Source organism: Hyperoodon ampullatus (assembly GCF_949752795.1).
Source record: "Hyperoodon ampullatus genome assembly, chromosome: 1".
Lineage (NCBI taxonomy): Eukaryota > Metazoa > Chordata > Mammalia > Artiodactyla > Ziphiidae > Hyperoodon > Hyperoodon ampullatus.
Window position 1 is genome coordinate 85,967,435 of NC_136914.1, and position 18,474 is coordinate 85,985,908.

An 18,474-nucleotide genomic window follows, 5' to 3' on the forward strand; every position below is an offset into this window, starting at 1 on the left:
GTCCTGGCTATTGTAAATAGAGCTGCAATGAACATTGTGGTACATGACTCTTTTTGAATTATGGTTTTCTCAGGATATATGCCCAATAGTGGGATTGCTGGGTCATATGGTAGTTCTAATTTTAGTTTTTTAAGGAACCTTCATACTGTTCTCCATAGTGACTGTATCAATTTACATTCCCACCAACAATGCAGGAAGGTTCCTTTTTCAGCACACCCTTTTCAGCATTTATTGTTTCTAGATTTTTTGATAATGGCCATTCTGACTGGTGTGAGGTGATACCTCGTAGTTTTGATTTGCATTTCTCTAATAATTAGTGATGTTGAGCATCTTTTCATGTGTCTCTTGGTCATCTGTATGTCTTCTTTGGTGAAATGTCTAGGTCTTCTGCCCATTTTTTAATTGAATTGTTTGTTTTTTTGATATTGAGCTCCATGAGCTGCTTGTATATTTTGGAGATTAATCCTTTGTCCATTGTTTCATTTGCAAATATTTTCTCCCATTCTGAGGGTTATCTTTTCGTCCTGTTTACGGTTTCCTTTGCTGTGCAAAAGCTTTGAAATTTAATTAGGTCCCATTTGTTTATTTTTGTTTTTATTTCCATTACTCTTGGAGGTGGGTCAAAAAAGATCTTGCTGTGGTTTATGTCAGAGTGTTTTTCCTATGTTTTCCTCTAAGAGTTTTATAGTGTCTGGTCTTACATTTAGGTCTTTAATCCATTTTGAGTTTATTTATTTATTTATTTAGTTAGTTAGTTATTTGTTTGTTTTTGCGCTACGCGGGCCTCTCACTGCTGCGGCCTCTCCCGCTGCGGAGCACAGGCTCCGGATGCGCAGGCTCAGCGGCCATGGCTCACGGGCCCAGCCACTCTGCGGCATGTGGGATCTTCCCGGACCGGGGCACGAACCCGCGTCCCCTGCATCGGCAGGCGGACTCTCAACCACTGCGCCACCAGGAAAGCCCCATTTTGAGTTTATTTTTGTGTATGGTGTTAAGGAGTGTTCTAATTTCATTCTTTTACATGTTGCTGTCCAGTTTTCCAAGCACTGCTTATTGAAGAGGCTGTCTTTTCTCCATTGTATATTCTTGTCTCCTTTGTCGTAAATTAGGTGACCATATGTGCGTGGGTTTATCTCTGGGCTTTCTATCCTGTACCATTGATCTATATTGCTGTTTTTGTGCCAGTACCATACTATCTTGATTACTGTAGTTTTGTAGTCTACTTTGAAGTCAGGGAGCCTGATTCCTCCAGCTCCATTTTTATTTCTCAAGATTGTTTTGGCTATTTGGGGTCTTTTGTGTTTCATTATGAATTGTAAAATTTTTGGTTCTAATTCTGTGAAGAATGCCATTGGTAGTTTGATAGGGATTACATTGAATCTGTAGATTGCTTTGGGTAGTATAGTCATTTTCACAGTGTTGATTCTTCCAATCCAAGGACATGGTATATTCCTACATCTGTTTATTTCATCTTTGATATCTTTCATCAGTATTTTATAGTTTTCTGAGTACAAGTCTTTCACCTCCTTAGGTAGGTTTATTCCTAGGTATTTTATTCTTTTTGCTGCGATGGTAAATGGGATTGTTTCCTTAATTTCTCTTTCTGATTTTTTGTTGTTAGTGTATAGGAAAGCCAAAGATTTCTGTGCATTAATTTTGTATCCTGCAACATTACCAAATTCATTGATTAGTTCTAGTAGTTTTCTGGTGGCATCTTTAGGATTTTCTATGTATAGTATCTTCTCATCTGCAAACAGTGACAGTTTTACTTCTTCTTTTCCAATTTGTGTTCCTTTTACTTCTTTTCCTTCTCTGATTGCTGTGGTTAGGACTTCCAAAACTATGTTGAATGAGAGTGGCAAGAGTGGACACTGTGCTTCTCTGGTGGTGCAGTGGTTGAGAATCTGCCTGCCAATGCAGGGGACACGGGTTCGAGCCCTGGTCTGGGAAGATCCCACATGCCGCGGAGCAACTAGGCCTGTGAGCCACATCTACTGAGCCTGCACGTCTGGAGCCTCTGCTCCGCAACAAGAGAGGCCGCGACAGTGAGAGGCCCTTGCACCACGATGAAGAGTAGCCCCCGCTCGCTGCAACTTGAGAAAGCCATCTGGTCTTGGACTTTTGTTTGTTGGAATATTTTTAATTACAGTTTCAATTTCACTTGTGATAGGTCTGTTTATATTTTCTAATTCTTCCTGGTTCAGTCTTGGAAAAGATACCTTTCCAAGAATTTGTCCATTTTTTCGTGGTTGTCCATTTTATTCGCATATAGTTGTTTGTAGTAGTCTCTTATAATCCTTTGTATTTCTGCAGTGTCAGTTGTGATTTCTCCATTTCTAATTTTATTGATCTGCATCCTCTCCCTTTTTTTCTTGATGAGTCTGGCTAAGGGTTTATCAATTTTGTTTATCTTCTCAAAGAACCAGCTTTTAGTTTTATTGATCTTTTCTAGTTTTTTGTTCATTTCTATTTCATTTATTTCTGCTCTGATCTTTATGATTTCTTTCCTTCTACTGACTTTGGGTTTTCTTTGTTCTTCTTTCTCTAGTTGCTTTAGGTGTAGGGTTAGATTGTTTATTTGAGATTTTTCTTGTTTCTTGAGGTGAGATTGAATTGATATAAACTTCCCTCTTAGAACTGCTTTTGCTGTGTCAAATAGCTTTTGGGTCATTGTGTTTTCATTGTCATTTGTTTCTCTGTATTTTTTAATTTCTTCTTTGATTTCTTCAGTGATCTCGTGGTTATTTAGTAGCACACTGTTTAGCCTCCATGTATTTGTGGTTTTTACAGTTTTTTCCTGTAATTGATTTCCAATCTCATAGTGTTGTGGTCAGAAAAGGTCCTTGATGCAATTTAAATTTTATTAACTTTACTGAGGCTTGATTTGTGACCCAAGATGTGATCTATCCTGGAGAATGTTCCATGTGCACTTGAGAAGAAAGTGTATTCTGCCGCTTTCGGGTGGAATATTCTATAAATATCAGTTAAATCTATCTGGTCTGTTGTGTCATTTAAAGCTTGTGTTTCCTTATTTATTTTTTGTTTGGATGTTCTGTCCATTGGTGTAAGTGGGGTGGTAATGTTCCCTACTATTATTGTGTTACTGTAGATTTCCCCTTTCATGGTTGTTAGCATTTGCCTTATGTATTGAGGTACTCCTATGTTGGGTGCATAAACATTTATGTTGTATCTTCTTCTTGGATTGATCCCTTGATCATTATGTAGTGTCCTTCCTTATGTGTTATAACAGTCTTTATTTCAAAGTCTATTTTATCTGATATGAGTATTGCTACTCCAGCTTTCTTTTGATTTCCATTTGCATAGAATACCTTTTTCCATCCCTTCACTTTCAGTCTGTATGTGTCCCTGGGTCTGAAGTGGGTCTGTTGTAGACAGCATATATATGGGTGTTGTTTTTGTATCTGTTCAGCCAGTCTGTGTCTTTTGGTTGGGGCATTTAATCCATTTACATTCAAGGTTATTATTAATATGTATGTTCCTGTTACCATTTTATTAATTGTTTTGTGTTTGTTTTTGTGGGTCTTTTTCTTCTACTGTGTTTCCCGCCTAGAGAAGTTTCTTTAGCATTTGTTGTAAAGCTGGTTTTGTGCTGAATTCTCTTAGCTCTTGCTGGTCTGAAATGCTTTTGATTTCTCTGTTGAATCTGAATGAGATCCTTGCCAGGTAGAGTAATGTTGGTTGTAGTTTTTTCTCTTTCTTTACTTTATGTGTCTCCTGCCACTCCCTTCTGGACTGCAGAGTTTCTGCTGAAAAATCAGCTGATAACCTTATGGGGATTCCTTTGTATGTTATTTTTTTGTTTTTCACTTGCTGCTTTTAATATTTTTTCTTTGAATTTAATTTTTGTTAGTTAGATTAATATGTGTCTTGGTGTGTTTCTCCTAGGGTTTATCCTGTATGGGACTCTCTGCGCTTCCTGGATGTGGGTGACTATTTCCTTTCCCATGTTAGGGAAGTTTCCACTATAATCTCTTCAAATATTTTCTCAGACCCTTTCTTTTTCTCTTCTTTTTCTGGGACCCCTATAATTTGAATATTGGTGTGTTTAGTGTTGTCCCAGAGGTCTCTGAGACTGTCTTCAATTCTTTTCATTCTTTTTTCTTTATTCTGCTCCTTGGCAGATATTTCCACCATTTTGTCTTCCAGCTCACTTATTCATTCTTTTGCCTCAGTTATTCACTTATTGATTCCTTCTAGTGTAGTTTTCATTTCAGTTATTGTGTTGTTCATCTCTGTTTGTTTGTTCTTTAGCTCTTGTTGTTCTTTTTTAAACATTTCTGGCATTTTCTCAACCTGTGCCTCCATTCTATTTCTGAGATTCTGGATCATCTTTACTATCATTACTCTGAATTCTTTTTCAGGTAGATTGCCTATTTCCTCTTCATTTATTTGGTCTTTTAAGTTTTTACCTTGCTCCTTCATCTGTGACATACTTTTTTGCCATCTCATTTTTTTTTTCTTTTTTCTTGAGTGGTATTGTGTTCCTGTCTTAGGTTGTTTGGCCTAAGGCTTCCAGCGCTGCAGTTTGTAGGCTGTTGGGTAGAGCTGGGTCTTGGTGCTGAAGTGAGGACCTCCAGGAGACCTCACTCTGATGAATATTCCCTGGGGTCTGAGGTTATCTGTTAGTCCAGTGATTCGGACTTGGTGCTCCCACTGCAGGAGCTTTGGCTCTACTCCTGGCTGTGAACCAAGATCCTGCAAAACACATGGGGCGGCAAAAAAAAAAAAAAAAAAAAAAGGTGGAAAAGACCTTGGCTGTGGAGGGCATGGCCTATGCAAGGGTGAGGTTTGGGTGGTGGGCAGGGCCTATGCTTAATACTCACAGGGCTGGAAAAGGTGGGGTGGGGGGGCTTAGGCTCAACAGAACAGAAGTGACCCATGCCCAGACCAGAAGTGGCCTCTGGTCTCAGAGGGTGGGCAACCCCACCTGGGAGCCCAGCAGGCTTCCTGGGCTCGAGTGGGCAGGGCAAACACCCTCCACTCTTCTCCTGCTTCTCCTGTCCTGGAGACCCCCTCCTGCAAGTCTCCTGGCCTCCCTCCTATGTCCCCAGGACCCACTCAGCCTGTAGTGTGCTTCGGAGGGTGGGGATCTTCTTGGGAACTTAGCAGGCTCCCTGGGCCTGACTGAGTGGGGCAAACGCCCTCCACTCCTCTCCTGCTCCTTTCATCCTGGAGTGTCCCACCTACCTGCCTCTCCTGATCTCCCTGGCCTCCCTCCTATGCCCCCAGGACCCACGCAGCCTGAAGTGAGCTTTGGAGAGTGGGAGATTGACCTGAGAGCTTAGGGCCCCAGTGGGTGGAGCAAACGCCCTCCACTCCTCTCCCACTCCTCTGGTCCTGAAGGGCCCCTCCTGCCTGCCTCTCTTGTTCTCGCCCGGATTTCCTTCTATGCCCCCAGGACTAACCCAGCCCGGAGGGGACCTCTGAGGGCATAGGACCCGGCCTGAGAGCTGGCTGACTTCCCCGGCGGATTGGGTAGGGGAAATGCTGGGCCTGCTCCCCCCTGATCAGAGCCCCTGAGGGTCCCTCCAGGTGTAGGAACCCCTCCCCCACTCTCAGCCACCCTTCAGGCGTTGGTCCTGTCTAGCCTCCACTTCTCCTTCCCCCTCAGTCCCCCCACACCCTACTGGTTCGCCTGGGGGTTCTTCCTGTCTCCTTGGGCATTGGGGTCCCCCACCAGTGTCCAGCAGGCACCCTAGTTGTGGTGAGATGCGAACTCTGCATCTTCCCACACCGCCATCTTGACTCCTCTCCCCATGCCATTTAATAAGGGACTTGAGCATCCATGGATTTTAGTAACCATGGGGGTCCTGGAACCAATCTCCCAGGATACCTAGGGATGACTATATGTATGTTTAGCTATTTTAAGTAACTGTTGGGAATTTATAGCTACCCTCTCTCTGTTGATCAACATTTGAAGCACTTCATACATATCATTCTAGTCAATCTTGCCAAACATTCTATGCAATAAAAACTACTATTTGACAGATGAGGAAACTGAGGCTCAAGGTCACTTAGGGGTGGCATATCCAAGGTTTAAACCCAGCATTGTGTACACCCACAGCCCCCGTTCTTAACCACTAATCTATAAACTAAGAAATCATGCATCTTTCTTGTTACATAATAAAATAATAGTCCTGTTTTCAAAGAATATTTTCTTTAATGCACTCAGTTTCTTTTCTGATTAGAAGTTCTCTGCCCTTCAAATGAATAACTGAGCTGTGAATTTTGATTTGCAAATTCATGTTTGTTAAGAAAAGTTCAATATTCTATGAGCTGAAAAGTTTCAGGGATAGCTTGTTTTCCCCATTTTACTGATGGTTAGTAAATCTTTTTTTTCCCCTCTAATCACCAATGTAGTTAGAAAATAAAAATTGATAGGTACTTTCCTTCCAAACAAAAGTTCTGAGAACAACACTTGGGGAGTGAGTCATGATTTATTGCTTCTCTAGAGACAAGTGTTGCTGGAGAAAAGACCATTACCTTGCCAACGACTGGCAATATTTCTGCAAGACCAAAAAATAAAGTAGTGAATATGATAGCTGTAAAGTAGCAGCAAATGGAGACATTTTGCACATATTTACTGTGACCCAAGGGATTAAAAGCTTATGCTCCAAATGCTAGAAATGCTAGAAATATGGTTAAAATTACTTCTCACCATGCAGTGATAATCACACACAGAATAGTATGTGGGGCAGTATTTGGAGACAAGATGAGTAAAAGAATAATTATATTTTTATGTCATACTTTCTCTACAAATAAGGAAATAATTAGATATTCTGATTAAAAAACTAATGATGGGGCTTCCCTGGTGGTGCAGTGGTTGAGAGTCCGCCTGCCGATGCAGGGGACATGGGTTCGTGCCCCGGTCCGGGAGGATCCCGCATGCTGCAGAGCGGCTGGGCCCGTGGGCCATGGCCGCTGAGCCTGCGCATCCAGAGCCTGTGCTCTGCAACCAGGGAGGCCGCGACGGTGAGAGGCCCGTGTACCGCAAAAAAAAAAAAAACAAAAAACTAATGGCAACAAGAAATATCCAAGCCTAGGTATAGCTGCTAGGTTATTGTTTCTACTGGGAATTGAGCAAGGAGTATTTTTTTCTTTGAATACATCATTAATGGTAATTTCCAAAATAGTTCTAGTTTGGTTAATGAAACATTTGACCCTCTATAGCTTCTGGAATTTTTAACTTTCTATTTTAAATAAATAGATGCCCATTGGTAACAAACTTCAAATATTTCTGTATTGGTAATATGGTTTATCATGTTAATGGGGGTTTTGTTCACGTTTTGAGGGATTGCATAAATCAAGGGTTAGGTTAAGAAGGAAAGGTCTTGCTATTCTTACCCTCTTTTGAGAAGAGCTTTGTAGAATGGGAGTTATACTTGTCTTTGGCCACTCTGTCTTTTTTTAGTTCTTTCAACGAACCTATTGTTTTCTGCCTCAGGGCCTTTTCACTTGCCACTCAAGTTTAGGAACTATCTCCAGCTACTCCTCCCCACCTCAATCAATCTCTTCTAATTTTGCTAGATCCTTGTTTAATGTCTTCTCTTCAGAGAGGCTTACTGCGACTTTTCTAAATAGGCTCCCTTCTTATATCGTTTCTGATTATATCCACTTTTTTTCACTTGGTCATGCTTGTTACAGTTTTTATTTTTATCTTTATTTGTTTATTGAATGTTATCTGTCTAACTCTCAAGGCAGGGATCATGCCTAATACATTCACCTGCATAGATCCAGCAAGTTTTTGACATTTAGTAGGTGCCCAATAAATATTGTTAAATGAATAAATGATGGTAAGCATACCTCTGAAGGAAAAGAAGGAAATTCTTGCTCAAGGGAGGATGCTAGACTGGCAAAGCAATTATAATGTAGGGAATAATAAACTGATACTGGGAAAAGGTGGCAAGTGGAGTAGTTAGAAAGTGCTATGTTTACACTGAGCAGCTGGGAACAAATTGTAAACAGAATGATAGTGGAGAGTGTTGAGAATAACATTGGCATGTTTTATTGGCGATGACTAGAAATTTTGTTATTTCAAGAAAGAGGGATTCTGTATGTGCTTAAAATACACTGTGTTGAACTATAGCTATTTTGTCTAAGCATTATGTTACCAATGGAAGGTATGAGACATAATTTTATATATCTTTATATTAGCTATAGTCTCCAGCTATGTCTTACTCCTGGGTGGCACTCAGTAGATGGTTGTGGAATACTCATTGCCTGAATGAAAAATGAATTACAAAGATTTATCCACTGAAAAGAACAGCTTACTTTTTTATTTTAGCTTAAGACAGGTGTGTGAATTATAAATATCTAGGGCATACTATACATGAGGGCACATATCTTCTTACACTAGCATATACTTCCTTTTACTTGTAGTCCAATGCAGTGGTCGTGGCTGTGAGTTTCTCTGTGATTCTGACAAGCTCAGCATATGACAAGATTGCTGGGGCCGTCCAGGTAGCAGATGGGAAGAGAAATAGCATGGACAGGACACTGTCAACTGCCTTGGCCCACAAATGACACGTCACTTTTGCTCACATCCCCTCAGCAAAAGCTAAGCATTTGCTTCCTCTCCCTTAAACACAAGAGGCTGAGCAATGTAGTTATGTGTGCATCAGAGCATCTCACCTTCATACACACTGGAAGACCTTTCACAAAGTTACTAATGTCTCTAGTGACATTAGTTGTGACTTTTATTTTCAACTTTAAGCTGTTAAGTATTTTCTGAAGTAAGTATAAATTGAGCTTATAATCAGGTAAAGACTTATAAAGATAAAAAAAGCTTGAAGCTCAGTATGAGAGCCAGCTAAGTATCCTCTCTCTGGAGTTTCAGACAGGTTGGGGCACTTACTATGGTATAAGTTCCAATATGTCCTTGTATCTTAAGAACTTCAGGTGCTTGCCAAAGTGACAGAAAATCCACTGAGCACAGCGTAAGGAGGACCCTTCTCTATGCATGGGTGATTTGGATATGATATTTATCAATGCTTATCACCTGGATTGCTTTGGCAGATCTGGCTGGCTTGGAGGATTTTCCATTCTTCCCTCGCTGTTCCATGTTTCCTATCCAAAACCTTTCCCTTTGTCAAAGAGAGGAGTGTTTTCTGCTAGCAAAAGTGGGAAAGCAACAAAAGAAATGATATTCCTTGTTATAACCTGTTAAAAAGCTGTTCTTCAGTAAAACTACTTGTGCATGAAGATGAAGGTGTAGATTGAAAATTCATCATATGCAACATGGATGAAGTCTAACTGATGATTTAGTAAGAGCTAATATTGATAGCTCTATGCAGGCATGTAATATGTTCACTACCCTTTTTAAAGAGCATGAAAGACGGAAGGAATAAGCACTGTGAGAAGACTATGACACCTCCCATCCTACACATTTGATTCCATATTTTATCCCTGGTCTCCATTCTGAGCTGTTAGAGGTATTTCTGCTGCTAAGATCCTTTTCAACACTCACCACTGGCTTCAAAGTTCAAATCTTTAATTTCCTTGCCCCATACTTATTTTCTGTTTCATTGCATGCTACTTTCTTGCACTTGTCTTGTTAAAGCGTCCACCATGGCTATTTAATATTTAAAGGCTCGGATCACTTTGCAGGTTTTAGTTTAAAGGTAACCATAGCACACACACACACATTCATTATTAATAGCAGAGATGCACTGTAAGTTCTTGGGAATCTTCTTTCGTTTTGATGTTAGTTTCATATGAGTGCTGCTGTCACTAGAATTAAGCTCTGGTATTGTTATATGGAAAGTGGACTAATGCAGTAACCAGGGAACCAGAATTATGTGAACAGCTTATTATGTGGATGGGACCATGCTAAAAAGGGAGATGAAGCCAGAAAATGACAGGTCACGGAAAGTCCGGTTTCGGATCGCGTCCTCTCACAGTGGGCGAGTTCTGAAGGAGGTATATGAAGATGGGCGACCGGCAGGCTCTGTGGATTCTGAATGTGCCAGTGTCTGTGGCATAGATGGACTCAGTGAGTCTGATGGACAGCAGAATGGCCACATAGGATCGGAAGGGGACGAGCAGGAGAATGACCAGGATAACTTGCTGGTGTTAGCAAGGGCTGCCAGCGAGAAGGGGTTTGGTACAAGAAGAGTCAACATTTTAAGCAAAAATGGCACAGTAAGAGGTGTTAAATATAAAGTCAGTGCTGGACAAGCTCTATTTAACAATCTGACCAAAGTATTACAGGTAAGTCTCTGTACTTTGTACTTCCTCATCTTTGTTTCTAATTCACCATCTCAACACATCTCTGTTATCCAGTTTAAAGCAAACCTCTCTTATTCATGTTTCCTACATACTTCATGAGTCACTTCTACGTCGAGGATATTGTCTCAACAGTTATTGATTAAAAATAAGGTCATATGCTTAGCAAACTAGATTGACTTCTCAAAGCCAAATTCCTAACATTTAGGTAGTCATCTTCTAGGGTGTAATGACTAAAACAATATATCTGTTTCTTAGCCAAGGAAGGGAAGAAGACAGACTGTAGTCTTCAAAGCGTTTGAGCAAAGCTTAGGAGTTAATTTCTAGTTAATCATCCTTAAGACACCAGTTTAGCATTTATCATCACTTGTATAGATATTTAAACCAGAAAAGGCTGAGTACTGCATTCAGTGGAGTTGGATTCAGCTGGAATGTTATGCAGATATAAAGGCTTCCTCCCGTTCCTGGGGAGGTTGCAGATTTCATCTGAGGTGGATTTCTCCATTAATTTGCTTAAGAACTCTAGAGCAGCACTTGAAACAATTATTCTATAAATGTACAGATTGAGATCCAGATTTTATAGTAAAAAATTAGCCCTTAAGATATGATAGATTCTGCGCAGTAATGTAGGAATATATTATTCAGGTCCTGGGCCTTTGACAGTGATCTTATGTTAAGTTTTTGAAATTGCCTGGAAGCATTGGTGAAATGATTTTCTGTTAAAAACAGGCATCATTATTTCAGGAATGGAATTCATAATCACTACCATTAAGGTAGCAAGCCAGTATTTTTCATTGTAATATCATTTTATATTATTCTCAATATTTAAATAAAATAATCTCTTGTGATGAATTATTCAATGCCTTGACATTATATAACAACACGGGAGTGGTGGGGATTTTAACCAGACACTTATTTTTCATTTAAATGAAGTATTTGAAAAAGTCACATCATGAAGATTTAGAAAAGAAATCAAAGGATAAAAGCAGTTAAAAGCAAAGGATTTTTTCATTTATAGAATTTACCCATGAAGGATTTCACAGATTAGGGGAGGGGGTTGAGAACCAAAAATCAGAAACTGATGACTGCGTTTTACTAGGTTGGATGGAAGCAATCCTGTGTGGATTTCTAGTCATTGGGTTGAGTTCATCTTAGTGGCCTCTGTGTTTCACCCAATGCAGAAATTGTTATTGCTAAAGTGTAGACCAAGACTCTGTAACAATTGTTTAAAAATGTTTGCATTCTTGTAATTAATTTAGCTTGTCATGATTTCAATTGCTGTATGATTTGGAGGATTATTTACAAAACTGCTGTACCAATTTTAGTACTTAGATTTGAATTTGTTGTTCAAATCTCTCAAGAAACCTATCATTTATGAGTAAATACCTTAAATCTTCAAAGCCTATGAGAGAAGAGCTTTTCCTCCCTATGGCTTTATCCTGATACTGCTGTATATTCACAAGGAGGAAATAGAAGAACTTCCAAAGTCCAAATTTAGTACTAGATTAGGTTACAATATTTACTTATATTTTTATGCATAATTCCATCCCACCCTTTTTTGGAGAAGAAAAATCTGTCATTTTCTAATAATTTAACCACATCCCATTTACCCCATGCTTTAAGAAAACAATCATGGTTCCTAGCAGAGGTCCCTCAAAGTCTGATATTTAATCAATTTCTTTTGGTCATTCTTTTTTAAAAATAATTGTACAGTAATCAGCACATTGTAGGTATTCACAAATTTGGGCCATCGTCATTAGTTTCATCATCATTATCATTGCCATCATCATCATGGGAATATTCTCCCATCTCTCCAGGATAAAATGTTAAAGGAGCTCCTACCTTGGATCAGGCTGCCAGCTGCACTATTCTAAGGGGCTCCATTCACATCACTGTGTGAGCAGCACCGCTTAGAGTTGTGCAGTGCAATCTACACAGCGTTATGTTGAGAGCTGACTTGGATACTTGCTGCTTGCTAAGAGATGTGTATGTCATAACGGATGACAAATAACTTAGGCATATGTCTTAGGATGACTGAGTAGGTCACGCCCACAGGCATCCCACAATACAGTAGCAGAGAAGCCCCAGGGGGTAAAAGCAGAAGTTACCATTCAATTACTCCCCTAAGTGTGATATAGGGGCCAGATGTGACTCTTCCCTGGATCTCTGTATATTTTCCGAATTCCTTGGAAAGTAAGCAGCAAACTTAATTAGATGTAGCTGTAATGTAGCAATTTCTTTCAGTGAGGAAAAGTGAGGAGTCAGGAGTCATATCTTGGATATTTGATTAAGGTTCCAATGCACAGCCAATCTTATTGAAGAAAGGAACTGTGATTGAAGAAACAGTCAAGTTTTTCTTCCCTTTTTAGGTTATAAAATCTTAAAGCACTCAATCTGAAACTTGAGAGGGAGCCCTAAATACAAATAATATCTTTCAAAGACCCTGTAAATCACTTTGCTTCCTCTCTGTTAGTTTTCCATTATGTTATTGCTGTCTCATAAAACATTGGCATGTGCTTTGCAAAAATTTCAACTGTACAGAGAATAGCCATTGAAATTATTTGCTCCAAACGTTTACACTTCTTAGCAGCACTTATTTAGAAAGTTGTCTGTAAAAGAGACATTAGAACAAATTTTCATTTCGTTTGTCAATTAATTTACCCTATAGAATTCTGGGTAATTGAGAATATGCAGTATTAATCAAGGTTTTTAAGGGTACTGATGGGCCAGGAGAGAAAAGGTCACCTGGATGATCAGGTGGCCCTTATAGACTGTGGTTCGTTGGTGAATCACTTAAGAGCCTGGAGCTGGTCTAAGTTATGGCTTTTCAGATGCCTGACTTTTTCATTTCTCTCAGAGATGACAAGAATGTAATGCTTAAGAGAGGCCAATTTGGAAATCTGAAAACCTAGAATCTAGTCATGGCCTGGAAATGGGCATGTATTAGAAACTGTTTAGGTTGTTCTTACGTACAGTAAAGAGAATTATTGACCTAGATGTAAAAGGAAATTTTAATAAAAAATATTCCTTAGTGTTCTTTATGGCTTCAATGTTTAATGAGGAAAATGAAGAAGATATGTATTGATCTATGATTTTTTTTTTTCTGATCAGGTTAGATCACCAGGAGGGTATTTCCTGAGGCAAAGATAAATACAGGTATACTGATAGGCATGTTTCCTATTGGTATCCTAATTTATCCATCACTAGTTTGTTTAGAAACAGGCCTAGAAATCTTACCATTATTCTCTGATATAGGTGTTCTTTTTTAGTTCTCTTTAAGAAATTGTGCTGTAATGATGTTTCTATCTGATAATAACTTTACCCATTATTTGAAAATTTTAGAGAGATTATTTTTTATTTTAAAAAATTATTCCTTTTTATCTCATGCAAGGCAAATTGCAAAACAACTGCATAGCTCATAGCTCTCCACCCAGTTCACATGATTGAATTTGAGATACACCTTGCTCTTAGCAGCAACATTATTTCCAAAGTCTCTTAGGGTGGGTCAATGATACAGACAATTAAGGTCATTAATTTTTCTAATTTATTTTTACGAGATTACATTTCAGATGGTAATCTTTTCTTGACCTTATCCTCAAACTTTGTAAGCATACTCTGTTAGAATCACGTACTATAATTTCCATAATTTTAGTTCCCTCTTTTTCTACAAATTTAACATTACTGTATTAGAGAAAAATAGATGCAAAGAAGGAAGGTAATTACAGCACATACTATAATTTGCTGGCTCCTTTATAAGAACTTGAATTAGACATTAACCTCCATCTATGTATATACATGCATACCTCTGGCCATTGTGCTCATATTTATGAGCATTCTAACATTTCAAGAAAAATAAAATAAAAATAATAATGCACTTGCAGAACAATTTACATTATGCAAAGGGTTTTACAGACATTATTTTACTTAATTGTATCCAAAATTTTGTGAAATAAACAGGATATTATTATTATGATGATGTCTGTTTTAAAATAACTGAATATCAGAGAAATTAATTGTTTGGCCCAAAGCTAGAATTCTGCCTTTTGCTGTTTTGGCTTTGTTAGTTTTTAAAAGTATAATGCTCTATAAAATTCCCAACTTTACCTTTTGAAATGTTATAATAATAACGAATATGAAGATTTACAAGACTAAATATATCATGTTATGATATCATCTGGTCTTATGAAACTTCAGCATTTGGTTAGCAGCTTTGAAAATTTATCATTTATTGAATGTTCAACCTTCACCTAGGGGAGGTTTTTCTGCAGTTAAATAGCTTCCATCCAGTTTTAAATTATACTTTTAAAATTTATCAAAACATCATTTCTATAGCATCATTTGATTGAAGTGTCATGAGATTGGAGGAGTTGAGACTACAGGGGGATGGCTAGGTTCACTCAAGGAAGACAGCTGCTCAGCTTTGCTCACTGACCTTAGCATGCAGCCATTAATCTGTATTAACAGAAGTTTCAGGTCATACTTCTTATCCATCTCTGGTTCACTGAATCTAGCTTTGGTAATAAGATAATATTCCAGAAAAAAGGAAGTGATACTCTTGACTCTTTAGTCTCAGTGGTTTATGTGGACCACTCTGGAAAAACAACAGCAAGAATAATAGTAAACACTGCTTAAGTACTTCCTGAATGCCAGGCACTGTTCTCATTATTTATGTGCATTGACATATTTATTCCTCATAACAACTCTATAAGGTAGTATCGTTATTAATCAATTAACTACAATTTGAGCTCTTTTCTGTATATGAAACATTAAGTTGTAGGATTTAAAATCACATTTATCCAGGGAAATTCTTATGCAATAGTCTATCAAAGCAAGCATCTACTAATGGAATATTGCCTTCTTAGCTTAGTAGGCAAGAAATCCTAGGATTTTTTGATACAATTTCAAACGATGCAGAAAGCTACATTAAGAAATTAGGTGACATCATCCAAGAAGCAGAAAAAGAGCACCAAAAAATAAGTTGGTACTACTGCTATATTATTTGTGTACAATTAAAGAATTGTTGTAAACTACAGAGTACTGTGACCACCTTCCACATACCATCACTTTGCTACTCTTTATCACAGCATTTGACATTGACACTAATTAGGACCTCAATAAATATCCTTACTTTGAGTTAATGAATTCAGTGACATTCTCTTAGTGGTTATTTCCTTCTTTTCCATCTCTTTATCTTTGGAGATTTCCTGTATTGAATAGGAATAGAGTTTGCATGGTGAAGTATTGGTAGCTTGCTCCAATAAATTATTTCTGATGTGAGTTATCTTTAATATTCATTCAATCATTTATTTAATAACCATTTACTGCATATCTATTATGGAGCAGGCACTATGCTAGATAAGATGAGGAATAAAATCCAATTCCAGCCTTCATGGAATATTCAGTAGTGTATAATGAATGGTTGTGTAAAGTGATTCCTGGAAGAATTCAGATACTACACTTGACTTTGTTTCCCATCTCTAGAGGATTCCCCTCCTCTGTTTTCTTGTTGGCCTATCATAGCCTCTGCCACCCATTTTTCACTTCTCCAATGCTTATATTTTTCTCGGTTTTAGTCTTTCTCTTGTTAGACCATCATTATATTAGATTCCTTTCTTCAGCTTCTCTTGTTTTCTTTCTAATGTTGTTCTGATCTAGGCCCAAGAACTGAAGGGTAATCTGTTCCCAAGATTACCTAAAAGTCCCCTAAAGTCAGGAATGGTGACTCTGACTATTAGCACTCACTTATCCAAGTCTTGTGAATCTTATTAAAATTTTCTCTCCTTAGTGCAAGAAATATCTAAATTGGAATATCTCTCATTTTCATCAACTTATCAGAATTCTTGTATCATCGTGATATTTAAATTTGTGGAAGCTTTGTTTTAATTGCTGGAAGATAAATCCCATGAATCTATCTTAATTTTGACTTTAGAACAACATGCTGAGCAAACCCACAGATTCCACAAGATGACTTGAAACAACTTAATGAACTCTACTGGCAGACCATGGTTACCACATAATTAGGAAATTAGTACCCAGTGTTTCCAAACTTCATAAAAACAGTATAAGAGTAGGACTAGAAAAATATCATCTGCTGGCCTATTCATGCTTGCAGATTTCTGATCATTCTCCTAAATCCAGTATTCTGAATATTGTATAAAGCAATATAAACATTTAATAGTCTATAAATTGACACACTATAAAAATATATCAATCCTTCAGTCATTATTGCCAGGAAGGAATTTTCAAAATGATACAAAGAATAAAATACCATGCAAAAATTTTTGGTTAAGGAAATTTTATTTATGTGTACAAATCCATTCAACTAAGAATTTAGATCTCTTTACTTAATTTTATTTTTCTAATCATTCATTATCTCACCTAACTGCTGACAAATTTTTTTAATGTCTTTATGGGAGTATAACTGCTTTAAAATATTGTGTTAGTTGCTGCTGTATAACAAAGTGAATCAGCTATATGCATACATATATATCCCCATATCTCCTCCCTCTTGCATCTCCCTCCCACCCTCCCTATCCCACCCCTCTAGGTGGACACAAAGCACCGAGCTGATCTCCCCGTGCTATGCAGTTGCTTCCCACTAGCTATCTATTTTACATTTGGTAGTGGATATATGTCCATGCCACTCTCTCACTTCGTCCCAGCTTACCCTTCCCCCTCCCCATGTCCTCAAGTCCATTCTCTACGTCTGCATCATTATTCCTGTCCTGACCCTAGGTTCTTCAGAACAATTTTTTTTTTTTTTTTAGATTCCACATTTATGGGTTAGTATACGGTCTTTGTTTTTCTCTTTCTGACTTAATTCACTCTGTATGACAGTCTCTAGGTCCATCCACCTCATTACAAATAACTCAATATTGCTTCTTTTTATGGCTGAGTAATATTCCATTGTATATATGTGCCACGTCTTCTTTATCCATTCATCTGTCGATGGACACTTAGGTTGCTTCCATGTCCTGACTATTGTAAATAGTGCTGCAGTGAACATTGTGGTAGATGACTCTTTTTGAATTATGGTTTTCTCAGGGTATATGCCCAGTAGTGGGATTGCTGGGTCGTATGGTATTTCTATTTTTAGTTTTATAAGGAACCTCCATACTGTTCTCCTTAGTGGCTGTATCAGTTTACATTCCCACCAACAGTGCAAGAGGGTTCCCTTTTCTCCACACCCTCTCCAGGATTTATTGTTTGTAGACTTTTTGATGACAGCCATTCTGACCAGTGTGAGGTGGCACGTCATTGTAGTTTTGATTTACATTTCTCTAATGATTAATGATGTTGAGAGTTCTTTTGTGTGTTTGTTGGCAACCTGTATATTTTCTTTGGAGAAATGTCTATTTAGGTCTTCTGCCCATTTTTGGATTGGGTTGTTTGTTTTTTTGATATTGAGCTGCATGAGCTGCTTGTATATTTTAGAGATTAATCCTGTATCAGTTGCTTCATTTGCAAATATATTCTCACATTCTGAGGCTTGTCTTTTCATCTTGTTTATGTTTTCCTTTGCTGTGCAAAAGCTTTGAAGTTTCATTCAGTCCCATTTGTTTATATTTGTTTTTATTTCCATTTCTCTAGGAGGTGGGTCCAAAAGGATCTTGCTGTGATTTATGTCATAGAGTGTTCTGCCTATGTTTTCCTCTAAGAGTTTTATAGTGTCTGGTCTTACATTTAGGTCTTTAATCCGTTTTCAGTTTATTTTTGTGTATGCTGTTAGGGAGTGTTGTAATTTCATTCTTTTCCATGTAGCTGTCCAGTTTTCCCAGCACCACTTACTGAAGACGCTATCTTTTCTCCATTGTATATTTTTGCCTCCTTTATCAAAGATAAGGTGACCATATGTGTGTGGGTTTATCTCTGCATTTTCTATCCTGTTCCATTGATCTCTATTTCTGTTTTTGTGCCAATACCATACTATCTTGATTATTGTAGCTTTGTAGTACAGTCTGAAGACTGGGGGCCTAATTACTCCAGCTCTGTTTTTCTTTCTAAAGATTGCTTTGGCTATTTGGGGTCTTTTGTGTTTCCATACAAATTTTGAAATTTGTTGTTCTAGTTCTGGGAAAAATGCCATTGGTAGTTTGATAGAGATTGCATTGAATCTGTAGATTGCTTTGGGTAGTATAGTCATTTTCACAATATTGATTCTTCCAATCCAAGAACATGGTATATCTGTCCTGCTGTTTGTGTCATCTTTAATTTCTTTCATCAGTGTGT

The 18,474-nt window shown here is 38.1% G+C and overlaps 1 protein-coding gene across 1 annotated transcript in view; it reads left to right on the top strand.

Moving 5' to 3' along the window:
- Window positions 1–9,846: 9,846 nt before the first annotated feature.
- Window positions 9,847–18,474, top strand: part of GRXCR1 (glutaredoxin and cysteine rich domain containing 1) — a gene marked incomplete at both ends in the record, with an annotated part of 129,437 nt that continues 120,809 nt past the window's right edge. The window contains one exon of the mRNA XM_079704255.1: window positions 9,847–10,230. Coding sequence (XP_079560381.1) covers window positions 9,847–10,230 — 384 coding nt within the window. The remainder of the gene's footprint in view (window positions 10,231–18,474) is intronic.